The sequence below is a fragment of the Phycodurus eques genome, chromosome 14 (genome assembly GCF_024500275.1).
Source record: "Phycodurus eques isolate BA_2022a chromosome 14, UOR_Pequ_1.1, whole genome shotgun sequence".
In the NCBI taxonomy this organism is placed as follows: Eukaryota; Metazoa; Chordata; class Actinopteri; order Syngnathiformes; family Syngnathidae; genus Phycodurus; species Phycodurus eques.
Genome location: NC_084538.1, coordinates 1630269 through 1643469, shown reverse-complemented (window position 1 = coordinate 1643469; position 13201 = coordinate 1630269). Strand labels below are relative to the sequence as shown.

At 43.0% G+C, this 13201-nt stretch overlaps 2 protein-coding genes across 5 annotated transcripts in view; both read right to left on the bottom strand.

Annotated features, from left to right (window-relative positions):
- atrn (attractin) overlaps positions 1-8632 on the bottom strand; it is a 53315-nt gene extending 44683 nt beyond the window's left edge. For all 4 annotated transcript variants that reach the window (XM_061696123.1, XM_061696122.1, XM_061696125.1 and 1 more), the window contains exons 1-8: positions 8154-8632; positions 6922-7005; positions 4381-4494; positions 4174-4302; positions 2733-2929; positions 1834-2002; positions 1661-1751; positions 802-1051 (exon numbers count right to left, since the gene is read on the bottom strand). In XM_061696123.1, coding sequence (XP_061552107.1) covers positions 802-1051; positions 1661-1751; positions 1834-2002; positions 2733-2929; positions 4174-4302; positions 4381-4494; positions 6922-7005; positions 8154-8401 — 1282 coding nt within the window. In that variant the 5' untranslated portion in view covers positions 8402-8632. The remainder of the gene's footprint in view (positions 1-801; positions 1052-1660; positions 1752-1833; positions 2003-2732; positions 2930-4173; positions 4303-4380; positions 4495-6921; positions 7006-8153) is intronic.
- Positions 8633-11185: 2553 nt separating this feature from the next.
- Positions 11186-13201, bottom strand: part of eif2ak3 (eukaryotic translation initiation factor 2-alpha kinase 3) — a 32844-nt gene continuing 30828 nt past the window's right edge. The window contains exon 18 of the mRNA XM_061696126.1: positions 11186-12950. Coding sequence (XP_061552110.1) covers positions 12759-12950 — 192 coding nt within the window. The 3' untranslated portion in view covers positions 11186-12758. The remainder of the gene's footprint in view (positions 12951-13201) is intronic.

Below are 13201 nucleotides of genomic sequence, written 5' to 3'. Positions count from 1 at the left end.
TTTGACTAATTTTCAAGATGGTATGACGAACTTTCACGCTGGTATGATGACGTTTCAAGATGGTTTGACGGAGTTTCAAGATGGTTTGACAAAGTTTCAAGATGGTTTGACAAAGTTTCAAGATGGTTTGACAAAGTTTCAAGATGCTTTGACGAAGTTTAAAGATGGTATGATGAACTTTCACGTTGTTATGATGAAATTGTAAGGTGGTTTGACAAAGTTTCAAGATGGTTTGACGAACTTTCATGCTGGTTTGATGACGTTTCAAGATGGTTTGATGAATCTTCAAGATGGTATGGTATGACAAAGTTTTAGGTTGGTATGATGACATTTTAAGATGGTTTGACAAAGTTTCAAGATGGTTTGACAAACTTTCAAGATGGTTTGACGAACCTTCACGTTGGTATGATGATGTTTCAGGTTGTATCAAGATTATTCAAGTTGGTATGACTAAGTTTCAAGATGGGATCCTGAAACTTCAAGATGGTACGCTGAAGTATCAACACGGTATGCTTAGGTTTCAAGGCAGTATGGAGACGTTACAAGATGGTATGACAGTTTCAAGATAACATTTCAAAGTTTCAAGACAGCATGCTGAAGTTTTAAGACTATAAATAGAATTGGAAGACCGTATGCCAAAGTTTCAAGATGGTTTGCCAACATTTCAAGATGGTATGACAGTTTCAAGACAGCATGATTAAGTTTCAAGACTGTAAACTGAAGTTTCAAGATGGTATGCTGAACTTAAAAGACTGTGTGGGCAAGTTTCTGAAACTGCAAAGTTGGACTTGTCTAACTTACGTATGTTGTACTCTTGCACCAAGCTCATGTATCCGTAGAGGGGACAGTGTCCGAAGAGCACCAGCATGACGGGGGCGTCGCCCTCCTGCAGGGGGGGCACCACGTGGGCCGAGTGTCCCACCACGGCGTATTGATCCTTAGTGCGCGGGCTCAGCAGAACCCACGTCTGGTTCTGAACGTGGAACACCCACAGCTGGCTGGACACATTCCCCGTAGAGTCAATCTTACCGCCGTAAATGTACACTTTGTTCTGTGGGAGAGGGAAACATTTCACACTTCTTGAGCCACCAACCACTTTTTGCAGCCCCTCTTGGGGAAAAATTCCCAAACATTTTAAGCCAAATACACACTTCAACCTCCCAACAAAGTTGGCGCATCCTCTCTACCTGCGCACACCCTAAAGAAAACTAGTCAAAATGTCCCAAAGCTTTTCAGCCATGCACCCTCGCCATCCCTTCAGGGTGCGCACACAGTCCTCCAAAATTTAAGAAAAACTTTTGAAGCAAGGCACCAGAGTTGGAGCACTGCCTGTGTCCATGCACACCGCACGCATTAAAAAAAAAAAAATAATAATAATAAATTAAAAAAAAAAAAAAAGGCCAAAAATTCCACATTTTTTAAGCCCGGTGCCCTTTTCAACAAACTGACAGTTGGTGCACCCCCTTCTCCCCTGCACATTTGAGGTGAGAATCTTATTGGCATTTCGTGGGGAAAAAAAACCCTGAGTGAAGTGCAGTAAAGGTGAATGTCCCTATTAACAATGTGGCATTTTGCTTCCCTGCCACCTCAAAGCGCCCTCAACAATCTTCAGAACATCAAATATCGAAAGTTCTTCTTAGCTTGAATAACTTGGACTGACCTCATAGAGCGCCACCGAGTGTCCGTATCGAGGCGGGACGGTGTTGACGGACGGGTCCAGCGTCAGCCACGACTTGCTGCTTAAATTAAACCTAGAACAACAACAACAACAACAAAAACATTATTATTATTATTATTATCATCATTACGATTCCGATTATGATGGTGACTCACGCTTTGACCATGTGATAGTCCGAGGCGTTGAAGACGTATCCTCCGATGACCCACATGACGCCCTGGTCCACCACCGCCTTGTGCGAGGCCCTGGCCAGGCCCGGCTCAGAGAAGGCTTCCCGGCTCCAGAAGCCCGAGTCGGCGGGAACGGACACGGAGCAGTCGGGACCTAAATGTGATTTCAAAAAAAGAAAAGACTTTGCTTTGGACCGTTCAGCCATATTTAGTGCAGTTTACCAATGTTATTTGGTAGATTGCCAATTTCTGTTTTTGTTCCATTCATAGGACTCAGAATCAGAATCCTCTATTTGGAAAGTATGTCAAAAACACACAAGGAATTTGTGTCTGGTAGTTGGAGACGGATTCTAAGAACAAAGGACTTTGATTTGGATATTATCTGACTGGTATTAGCCGAAGTGTTGGTTCTATTGCTTTATTGCGGTATTCTTTTTTACTTCCTGGTTTCATTCAATTGCAATGGCTTCGTAGTACACTTGGCCACTTTTTGATAAGGAACTTTGATTTGGATCATCTGTGAGCGGCACGGTGGAAGACCGGTTAGCACATCTGCCTCACAGTTGTGAGGTTGCGGGTTCGAATCCCGGCCCCGCCTGTGTGGAGTTTGCATGTTCTCCCCGGCAGGCGAGTTTTCTCCGGGTACTCCGCTTTCCTCCTACTTACCAAAAACACGCATGCTAGGTTAATTGAAGAATCCCCGTAGGTGTGAATGTGACTGTTTTTTTTATATGTGCCCTTTTGTGGCTGGTGTGAGGTTTTATTTTTCAAACTTCCTCCGTTTTCTTTTTTTTTTTGCATTGCCGTGGTATGGAGCAGCTTTTTTTGGGGGGGGGGGGGGATTCAGACGCCACGTGACCGTCGCATCGGAGCGGCTGGCTCACCTTGCCACCCGCGCGAACAGTCGCACGTCTTGTCCCGGCAGCGCCCTCGCTCGGGGGACCCGCAGTCATCTGGGCAGTAGGGCACGTCGCAGGCGTCGCCTTTCCAGCCGTCTCGACACTGGCATCGCGGCGCCCCCGTGCCGTCGGCCAGGCGGCACTCGCCTCGACCCGAGCAGTTGTTGGGACACGTGTTCACCCTGTCGGGGAGGATACAACTGCACGTTGCTGAAAAGCAAAGTCTGAATAAAACATCACAGGGCCTCTGCTGAATTATTGACGCTCGCATCTGCTCTTGTGGAATCTAAGGTCTGCTCGTTTGCCACTGGAACAGGCGGCTAAAGCCAAAAAAATGAAAAAGCTCGCAAGGGGAATTGTGAGGATTTATTTGCGCAAAACAAAACTCAACGTTTGACCTCCAGCATGAAAACAAACCTGGTTCATTCAGGTTGATGATTGACAGCGTGTGTGTCTCATACGCAACCTTCACAAAGACTTGAAGCAATTTCTTTTTTCCCATTTTTCAAAAATGACGTCATTGTTCAAGTGTGATTGGAGAATGTGACCGTGTCAAAAGTACATTTCCATTTCCTTATTTTTTTTATTTTTGTTACGGTCTATAATTAGTTTCAAGTTTCAATGTGAAATTGAACTATTATTCTTAGATATTATGCATATCAACAGTTATGTCAATGCCTTTCCTTCCATCTCCCTTTTGTTTTGATCATTTTACTGCAGTTTGCATTTCCCTTGGTGTCATGCCTGCATTCTTGTCTACTTGGTCTACGTGCTTATCTTTTTTAACTAGTCTCACCTTTGCATTTGTATGAGTTTGTGAAGCACTTTGTAACTGTGTAAAAGTGCTATATAATTGAAACATGACTTACTTACATATTGGGTGTATTACAACTTATCATATACATCACGGTCAATAATATAGCACGTACAGTATTACCCACTTAAGATTAATTGTACGAAGGCTACTGTTGGATAATTAGACTATATGAGTTAGTTTGTGCCGTTTATTCTTGTTTAGATTAGATCTAAATGTATTCTGATTCCTCCTCAATGCTACTTTTTGTTTTTGTTTGTAGCTAGTCTTACTTAAAATCATTAGTTTACTTGATCACATTAAAACAGAGGACGCAATTGATGAAAGTCACCAAGTTTATGAACAGGAATATACACATTTGCTTTCATTAAGGTCTCCACCTAACATTCAGATACTTGCTTTATGCTGTCAAGCATTAAAATATTAAATTGCCATATGTCTCAAGGTTCAACTATTAAAATCCAAAACCGCAAACATCCACAAATACTGCACGTCTACAATCATCACAATTTGGTCAAATTAGAGGAAAAGGACTCAGTTTTGTGTCAACATGTGGAGCAGAGTTCCACGCGCACAAAATGGGTTCCGGCATTAAGTCCTTAAGGTTCTCACCTGTAGGAGATGTTGAATCCGGTGAGGTTGTAGGCGGCGTCACTGAAGAAGTGCAGCAAGGCGAAGCCCGACTGCGACGCCACCTCGGGAACCGTCTCGTTACTGTAACTCTCGGGAATGATCAGACCGCTAAAACAGACAAACAAAAAGTCGGTTAGCGGAAAACCTTTGGTAGTCACCGTCGAACGGCGGTGCCGGCGGGAGTACCTGAAGGCGGCTAGCAAGGGGGCATAGATGGAGTCCCCGTCATAGACGTAAAGGTGGTCCCAGCTGCACTCCGTGGCAAAATGTTCGAAGCGTAAGTGAAGGACGGAATTCGGACTGAGAAAGAAAAAGGAAGAAAGGTAGGACAAATGTTAGCTTCCTGTAAGCCTGTTAGCTTACCATTAGCTCCCTGGCAGCGTATGGTCTATAAATTTCCTTTAAGATTATGTCAGCTTCATGTTCGCTCATCCCTGGCCAAATATTAGCTTCCACTTAGCATCCTGGCTATGTATGTTAGCTTCCTGTTAGCATCATGGCAGCATAAAATAGCTTCTTCAGATAGTTAGTAGCCATGTTAGTTTTCTGTCTGGGGCTCGTTACCTCCATGAGAGACTACCGGTATGTTAGCTCCCCAGAAAGGTATGCTAGCTTCTTGTTAGTTATCTGGGAGCCTGTGTTAGCTCAATGTTAGCGCCCCGGTAGAAAATGTAATGCCCAGTAGCTACACATTAAAGACAATTGGACAGTTTTTGTCCCGATTTTGCCCATTCCCATCCAAGGACATCAAACGCCAGAATATCTTATGTCTTCTAACATTACCCTTAAGATTATCCTTTGGTCTGAGGTGTGTTCAGAGTGGATTTGTCCCGATAATAGCGTTCAAAACAGGTCGGGCCTGTACTTTTAAATATTAAACATGTTCAATATTTATGACCAAAAAACCTTGTGTGTGTTTGAAAGCAGACCATTCCAGAGCCACGACTCGGCGAATTGTGACGTGAAACGGAATGCAGCCAATCGAGAAGCGACCTGACAGAGGAACAAGAAAGCGTGTAGTACCCGATGTCGTGTTTTGTATAAGCGGGTTCATCAGACGGCAACAAGTATTTTCCGAAGCAAGTCTATATTGACGACATCACCATTCTACCACACTCCCAATTCCGGTCCCTTCAGAAACACTCGGAAAACATCGGTGCACCATATCCTGTTGTCAACACAAAGTCCAGTAAACCTCAGAAATGGAGGAGATCAGCTTGCGGAGCTATGGGAAGCCCGAGATTGCATATTTAACATCTCTGCCCAAGTTCTTCCGGCCCAATTTCTGTCCCAAGACCACCATCATTTCCTCCTCTCATGTCTCTTCTTCGACGTTGCGTTGCTTGGGTTCTTCTTCTTTGTTTTTGTTTGATCACGCGAGATTTTGGTCTCGGCAGACTAGATTCGAGACTGCTTGTGGAACTGAATGTTTGTGTGTGTGGGGTTCTGCGTTGAGATACTGTACAACTTTTAAATCCCTGATTTTTTTATTTTTAATCTTCTTTGTGGGGTTTGTAGCAGATAAAAAAATATTTTTATATTTGAAAAAATCCTTAAGTGTACCAGGCTTTGGTTAGCTCCCTGGCAGACAATGTTAGCTTTCCATCGTTTCCATGGAAAATTATGTTAGCTTTCTGTTAGCTCCCCAGAACAGTATGACAGCTTCCTGTTAGCCCTCTGGCAGCCTATGCTAGCTTTCAGTTAGCTCCCCAGAACAGTATGACAACTTCCTGTTAGCTCCCCAGAACAGTATGACAACTTCCTGTTAGCTCCCCAGAACAGTATGACAGCTTCCTGTTAGCCCTCTGGCAGCCTATGTTAGCTTTCTGTTAGCTCCCTGGCAGAATACGTTAGCTTTATGTTTGCCCCAAGAAATGAAAGCAGCTAATGTGGATGGATACCTATTTGGCAGACAACATTAGCTCCCAGGACAATGACGTTCGATTTTTTTCCCCCATAAAAAAAAAAAAAAAAAAAAGAAAAGAAAGTCAGTCACCATCCAGGAGTTTTTATATGCGTCGTCATTGTTTAAACACACTGCAAGTTGATAATTAACTGACTTATGGTGAAGTCGTTTTCAACAACAACCTCAGTGTACTTTTGTCAATTATTAGACTATCATTGTGTCATATCTGTGTTATCATAGCTGACGTACACTGAATAAAATGTCGACACACCCTGCCCTGTTTCAAATACCGGGTTTTTGTAATGTGAGAGATGAATTATTTAAAGCGTTTTCAGCTATTAATGTGACCTCTAACCTGTACAACTCATTTGGGGGAAAAAAGGAATCTTTTCAAGAGGGGCAGTAAAAATTAACAACGGAGATAATGTGTTTGCAAAAGTGTGCACACCCTCTAATAACTGGGGATGCGTCTGTGTTTGGAATTAACCAATCACATTCAAACATGTTAAACGGGAGTCTGCATTCACCTGCCACCATTTAAAGTGCCTCTGATTAACCACAAATAACCTTCATGTGTTCTAGTAGGCTTTTCAATGACACGTAAACCTGACCATTTTAAAATGAAAATCAAATTCATTACCGTGGCCCATTTTATCATGATGGATTTTTTTTCATCTGAGCCTGAAATTCAAATATGTAAAATCAGGCCTTGGTGTTAGTTTAATAAACAGATGACAAAATAATCGGTCACTTTTTCATTTTTGGCTTTTCGATTGCCAAGTGTAAATGGAAAGTACGAATGATACACAGATGGGACTCACTGTCCTTCAATGAGCCAGGTACACTTGGTCTTGTACTTGTAGTTCCCAGGTCCGTCCGACAGGAAGCCAGAGGGCGCCGTCAACCTGAAAGCCAAAGAGACTGCTTGTGGGAAACCGCTTTTAATCGACCGCTTATCGAAGCCATCGGGTGGCGGAAAAGGACGACACGCTGTAGCGAGCCCTGACGGGACAAGCCGAAGGGGAAGGAAGATGATTATCGACGCCATCGGGTAAAGGCGACGTGGTTTTGGGGATAAATGGTTGGTGGACTGTAGGGGTGGCCATTGCAGACAATCTCACAATACCGTAACATCACCGACCATACGGCCATTACTTAATAGATTACAGTCATAACTGATATAGCAAATAAAGTATATTCATTGGGGAAAAAAATACAAAGCCACACTGCTGCCCTATTTGTAGTTGGGAAAAAAAATCTTTGTCGTGTTTCTAGTTTGCATCTTGTACATTGCCAGTCTCTTATGGTTCGCGTCAGCATCTTTTTCCATCACGGTTACGATGTTCTCCATGTCTTCTACAGTTTGAATGAGAATGAGGTGAAATAGTCGGAATATTTTGAAAGTCACTTTCTTTTCACGATTAGAGAATGTGTTATTTGAAAAAGTCTGTGTTTTCGACTCAGAAGAGAATAAAGATGTATTTTAAGAATAAAGTCTGCTTTCATTTTAGAAACAAGTCCTATTTGTTCAAGAATAAAGGCAGATTTTATGAGGGAAACAAGTCAGAATAATACGAAATGAAATCAGTTTCCTTCGAGGAAAAAAAGTTACATTTTAGTGGAAAGAAGTAGCGATTAAAAACAAAGTCATAATTTTACAAGACAGAAGATCACTTCTGTTTTATAAGACAGAAGTGGTATTTTAGGTGAAAAAGTTTAAATGTTTTGAAACGCAGTAGTCAGATTTTTAAAAACAAAAACAGAGGGAAAAAAAATATCTTCATTTTCTTGTAGTCATACTATTTTTTTTATTTTACAGCAAACATTTACTTGCTGAGAGAAAAAATGTAATCCTACGAGACTAAAGTTGTCTTTTAAAATTTAAAAAAAAAAAAAAAAAAAAAAAAAAAAAAAACGCAACATGAAATGTTGCGTTTACGTGTTTCAGGCGATAAGAAGGAAGGCCGGTTGCTCAGGTAACGAGAGGCGCGCTTAAATGTGGGCGGCTCGCAGGCGCAGGGTCTCGAACGAGCGTCTCCGCCGGTGTCCGTACCTGAATCTTCCTCCGCAGTGCTGGCACTGGTCCCCGACCCAGCCGGGGGAGCACACGCAGCCGCCCGTCGCCGCGTTGCACTCGCCGTTCACGCACGGCTTGTCGCACTCCTTCGCCGCCGCCGTCGTCGTCGTCGTCGTCGTCGTGGCCGCCGCCGCGAGCACCACGAGCAGCCCGGCCGCCAAGCTCCGACGGCCTCCGGGGCCAGCCAGCGAGCAGGCCCGCGGCCGCCGCGTCGTCCCGAACATTTGTCTCGCTAAAAGATGGCTGCTCGAGCGAGCGCCCAGACGCTCCGCTAGCTTCGCGGTGGGCGCCGCCGTCGGGGAGTGAGGCGGGAACGCGACGGTCGCGGTCCTGGAGGTGACGAGGAGGCGAGGCTTTAGGGTTCCGTCGCGGGCTCCATCTTCCAGGTTTCCAGTGGCGGCCGCGGTGCTCCTGTTTGTGTTGCCCAGCTCGCCGCACCGAGCCGCAGATTGAGGGTCAGCTGTGACGTCACGACGGCGGAAGTGCGTCCAAGTGGCAAGGGGAGGGGCGACAGCGGGGTCATGCACATTTCCCACAAAACTAATAGAAACGCAAAACGAAAAAGAGAAAAGAAGCTCAAGTGGAGACGTGCTGAGAAACATTTGGAACATTCCTGGAAAAATAAACTAAAAGTTACAATTTCGGGAGAAAAAAAAATAATTGGAACAATACTAAAAAGGTAGTATCAGGAAAAAGCTGCCCTTTTCGGAGAACAAAGTTGAATTTGCAATATTTCAAGAATAAAGTTGCAATTGTACAAAAACCTTATTTAGAAACCCGTGGACACCAACGGTGAGGGATGCCGTCAAGCTGAAGAAGGAGTCCTATCGGGCCTTTTTGGCCTGCGGGACTCCCGAGGCACCTGACGGGTACCGGCCGGCCGAGCGGAATGCGGCTTTGGCGGGCGCTGAAGCAAAACATCGGGCACGGGAGGAGTTCGGTGAGGCCACGGAGAAAGACGTCCGGACGGCTTCGAGGAAATTCTGGTCCACCGTCCGGCGTCTCAGGAGGGGAAAGCAGTACGCCATCAACACTGTGTATAGCGGGGATGGGGCGCTGCTGACCTCGACTCGGGACGTTGTGAGCCGGTGGGGAGAATACTTCGAAGACCTCCTCAATTCCACCGACTCGCCTTCCCATGAGGGAGCAGATCTGGGTTCTCTGAGGCGGGCTCTCCTATCTCTGGGGTCGAGGTCACCGAGGTGGTTCATGGACATCGGGGACAGTGCCTCTGGATTGGCAGACTGGGGTGGTGGTCCCCCTTTTTAAGAAGGGGGACCGCAGGGTGGGTTCCAACTCCAGGGGGATCGCACTCCTCAGCCTCCCTGGTAAGGTCTATTCAGGGGTGCTGGAGAGGAGGGTCCGTCGGGAAGTCGACCCCGGGGATGACCCAAGACACGCTGGAGAGACTACGCGACCCCCCGCGACCCGACCTCGGATAAGTGCTAGAAAATGGATGGATGGATGGATTTTTAAAAAATCTTACGAGTCATCATTTTATGAGACAAAAAAAAAGTGGTATTATGAGAACAGTTGGAACGTTGTCATGACTTCAGTCCTAATTATTGAAAGAAAAGTCATCATTTTAGAGAAATGTTTATGAAAGTAAAGTTACGGTTATGCGATAAAAAGTAAAAATTAGCTCCTCATTTTCTGAGAAAAGTCATAATTTTCCATGAACCCATTTGGAAAATGAGAACAGTTGTGATTTTATCACAATCAAATCGTAATGTGAGAAAAAAAAGTTTAATTTTGCGAGAATTCAGCTGTATTTATTGAGAAAAATTTTATTTTCAGCAAAATTATTTTCCAAGAATAAATTCAGAATGGCTGCAATTTTGCCATTATAAAGATTAAATGAGTCTCCATTTTCTGAAAAATGTAAAAAAAAAAATAATTAAAAAAAAGAGGTAAGGAAGTTAGAATTTTTAAAGAACATTATAGTTAAAAAAAGTAAATTTTCTGAAAACAAAGTCGTACTTATGAGGAAAAAAATGAATTGTTCAGAGAATAAATGCGCTTTGATGAGGAGCAAAGGAAGGCACATTGCAAGGTTATTGGTATTTTTTCCCAAGTTTTATTAAAGTCAGACTTGTAAGAAGTCAAATTCTCTTGTTAATAAATGCCAACCCCAAATGGATTGATCAACAGCATGGGAACATAAATAAAAAGCTAAATCAACATATTTACAATCCTTTATGCACAGAAAAGAACATGTGCGAGACACCTTTTTTTTTTTTAAATTATTATTATTATTATAATTTTTTTTAAACAAAGTAGAACAACTTGCGATTTCACATTTTCTTTTTTCCTTCCTCTCAGTCAGAGCCCAACAAAAGGCAGCGAAATCTCTGCAAACACAAGAGGAAGCATCCACGATGACTTGACTTTGACGACGACGATGTGGCGATTGTCCGCAACGTTGTGTGGCTGACTCACTTTGAAGAAGCAGCACGGAAGGCCCAGTGCACGAACGTCACTTGGCTTCCAAAAACGCTGCATAACAATTAGAACAACAACAAGAATAAGAATTTTAAAAAAACGCTCTTATCCCAAAAACGTTAGAAAATGACAATCGCGGGAGCACACGACGGGGTCACGTGACTCTCAGCACTTGGATCACGTGACCGACACCAGGTCCAGGATTTCAACAGAGATTCGGCACATATTGGACAATCTGAAAAATCCTTAATCAACTCATACAATTAGGCCAAAAACTTGAGAATATTCTGAGGGACAAGTTTTTTTTTCTCTCCCTAAGAATGGAGTCATAATATGAGAAGCAAAAGTCATCATTTTACGAGAATATAATTGTGATAATGAGGGGGGGGTTAAAGAATTCAGTGGGGAAAAGTCATTAGGTTATGAGAAAAACGAACATTTTAGGAGAGAACGTTGGAAACCTCCCGAGAAATTAAGTAGAAATTTCCTGACAATTTAATTGTAAATGTCAAACTTTTCCACAATAAAGTTGTGAGAGAAAAAAGTTGCATTGTATGATAATGAAGTCCCAAACCAATGACAAAGTCTTTTTTTTTTTTTTTTCTTCCCCGGAATAAAGTCACAATTATTACTTCTCAGATTACAAGAGAAAAGAATTAATGTTCCAGAAAAAAAAAAACAAAAAAAAACATGACCCCATAAAAAGTTTACATTGTTGCACTTTTCCGGGAATCATATTACAACATGTAAATAAATAAAAGGTTCCAGAGAAAAATTAAACATTTTAAGAAAGACGTGATTATCAGTTGTAATTTTGGTAACAAAGTCATAATTCCATTCCAACTTTTCATAGTAAATCTAAGACTTTTAAACTTTATTTTCCTACAATTCGATTCAATTCCAGCGAGGCTTTAAATACTTCTTCATACTTTGGCTCATGTCCACAAATGCAAAGCTACATTTGAATAAGAATAATGACAGCACAGTTTACGAAAGAAAACAATAAAAGTGATTGCAGGTTGTCATGTACATCCCAAAGCACTAGGGGGCACTGTAGGACCGAGAGGCCATTTGATCTGATGGCGAAAGAAAAAAAAATAATAATAATACAAAAGCATTTCTACAAAATAACATAACAAAAATAGCAGCTTTCTTGTGGACACGGCATCAGGATCTTCGATTGTGAAAACTGCAATGAGAGGCGAGCGGTCGCCACGCACAGACATTCCGAAAAGTCGATCAGATGATAAGTCTTATTTACAAAAACGTCCTTCAAAAAGCTCAACGAGGCCTACACGGACACACAAACAACAACACCCACCGAAACCAAGAGAACGCTTTCACACTGAGCCACTGCCAAAAAGTTGCTATTTTGCCACACGACAAAGTCAATCTATTAAGACGGAAAAACGTGAACGGAAAAAGAAAGTATTTAAATTCCCTTATAATTTGCACAAAATAAAAGTTGAACAGCAGTCCAATTTACAAAAGTAGAAAGTTCGCATATTTTGAGAAAAACATGATCATTTTCCAAGAACAGGCGAAAAACTATGGAGAAAAAAAGACCAAAAAAAGTCAGAAAAAGTGGACATTTTACGCAGAAGAAAAGTGTTCTAATCTGAGAAAAGTCCTAATTCTCAGAGAAATAACATTTTGGAAATTTTATACAGAAAGGTATTCGTAAACGTTGGCAAGTGTGCTATCAGGCTAACTAGTTGGAGATGGCGCTACCTGTTAACCAGCTCAGTGTGAAAGGGCTCGCAGAAGTAGTAGAAGAAGAAGATAAAGTAGAGGCTTGAACAGACGGCTGGGCCATTCCTTCGGCCCAAAGGCAAATCGGATCCTGTCTACTGCGCATTGAAAGAAAATAATACAAGTGAAAAAAGAGGGTCATGCTATTTTTGGGGTCTTCCAAACCAGGCATGTGACTGAAGGCCTCTCCCCGTGGTTGTCATACCTGAGGTGTACCACATGTGCGTGCGTGAAACCGTGCCGCCAAAACAAAGTCGTGATGGGGGGGGGGGGAGGACAAAGTGTCCACAAGCACGGGAAGCACTTGGCTGAATTCAGTGGCAGTAGTGAAAAATGTTTTTTTTAAAACATTGTTTTCTGGGGGTCCGTCACGTTAGCGGGGGTGCGTCAGGTGGCACAGGGCTGTCGCGAGGGTCGCCCCCCGCCCGCCGACGATGCGCTGTACGTACGCGAGCGCTGTCGCGCCACGGTCAGCCGGCACGGGAACTCCAAGTCCTGGAAGAGCGGCAGGCCGGTGATGTCCGCCGCCTCGGGACGCTCGCCGGGGATGCGGGACAGCATGCTGAGCATCATGCTCAGCTAACACACAACAACAAAAAATATTAGCAGCTATGCCCATTTCCACAAACACACTGACATTTAAATGTGAACTGAGTTGTAATTTTAGGCGAATAAAGAGAAAAGAATATGAAAAAAAATCTAAACTAAAAGTTGCATGACAAAAAGTAAAACTTTTGAAAGAATAAAGAAAGAAAATTGAGCATAAAGGTGTAATATAACAATTTGTAACTTTCCAAATATATAGTTGTACCGTAATTTCTCATGTATAA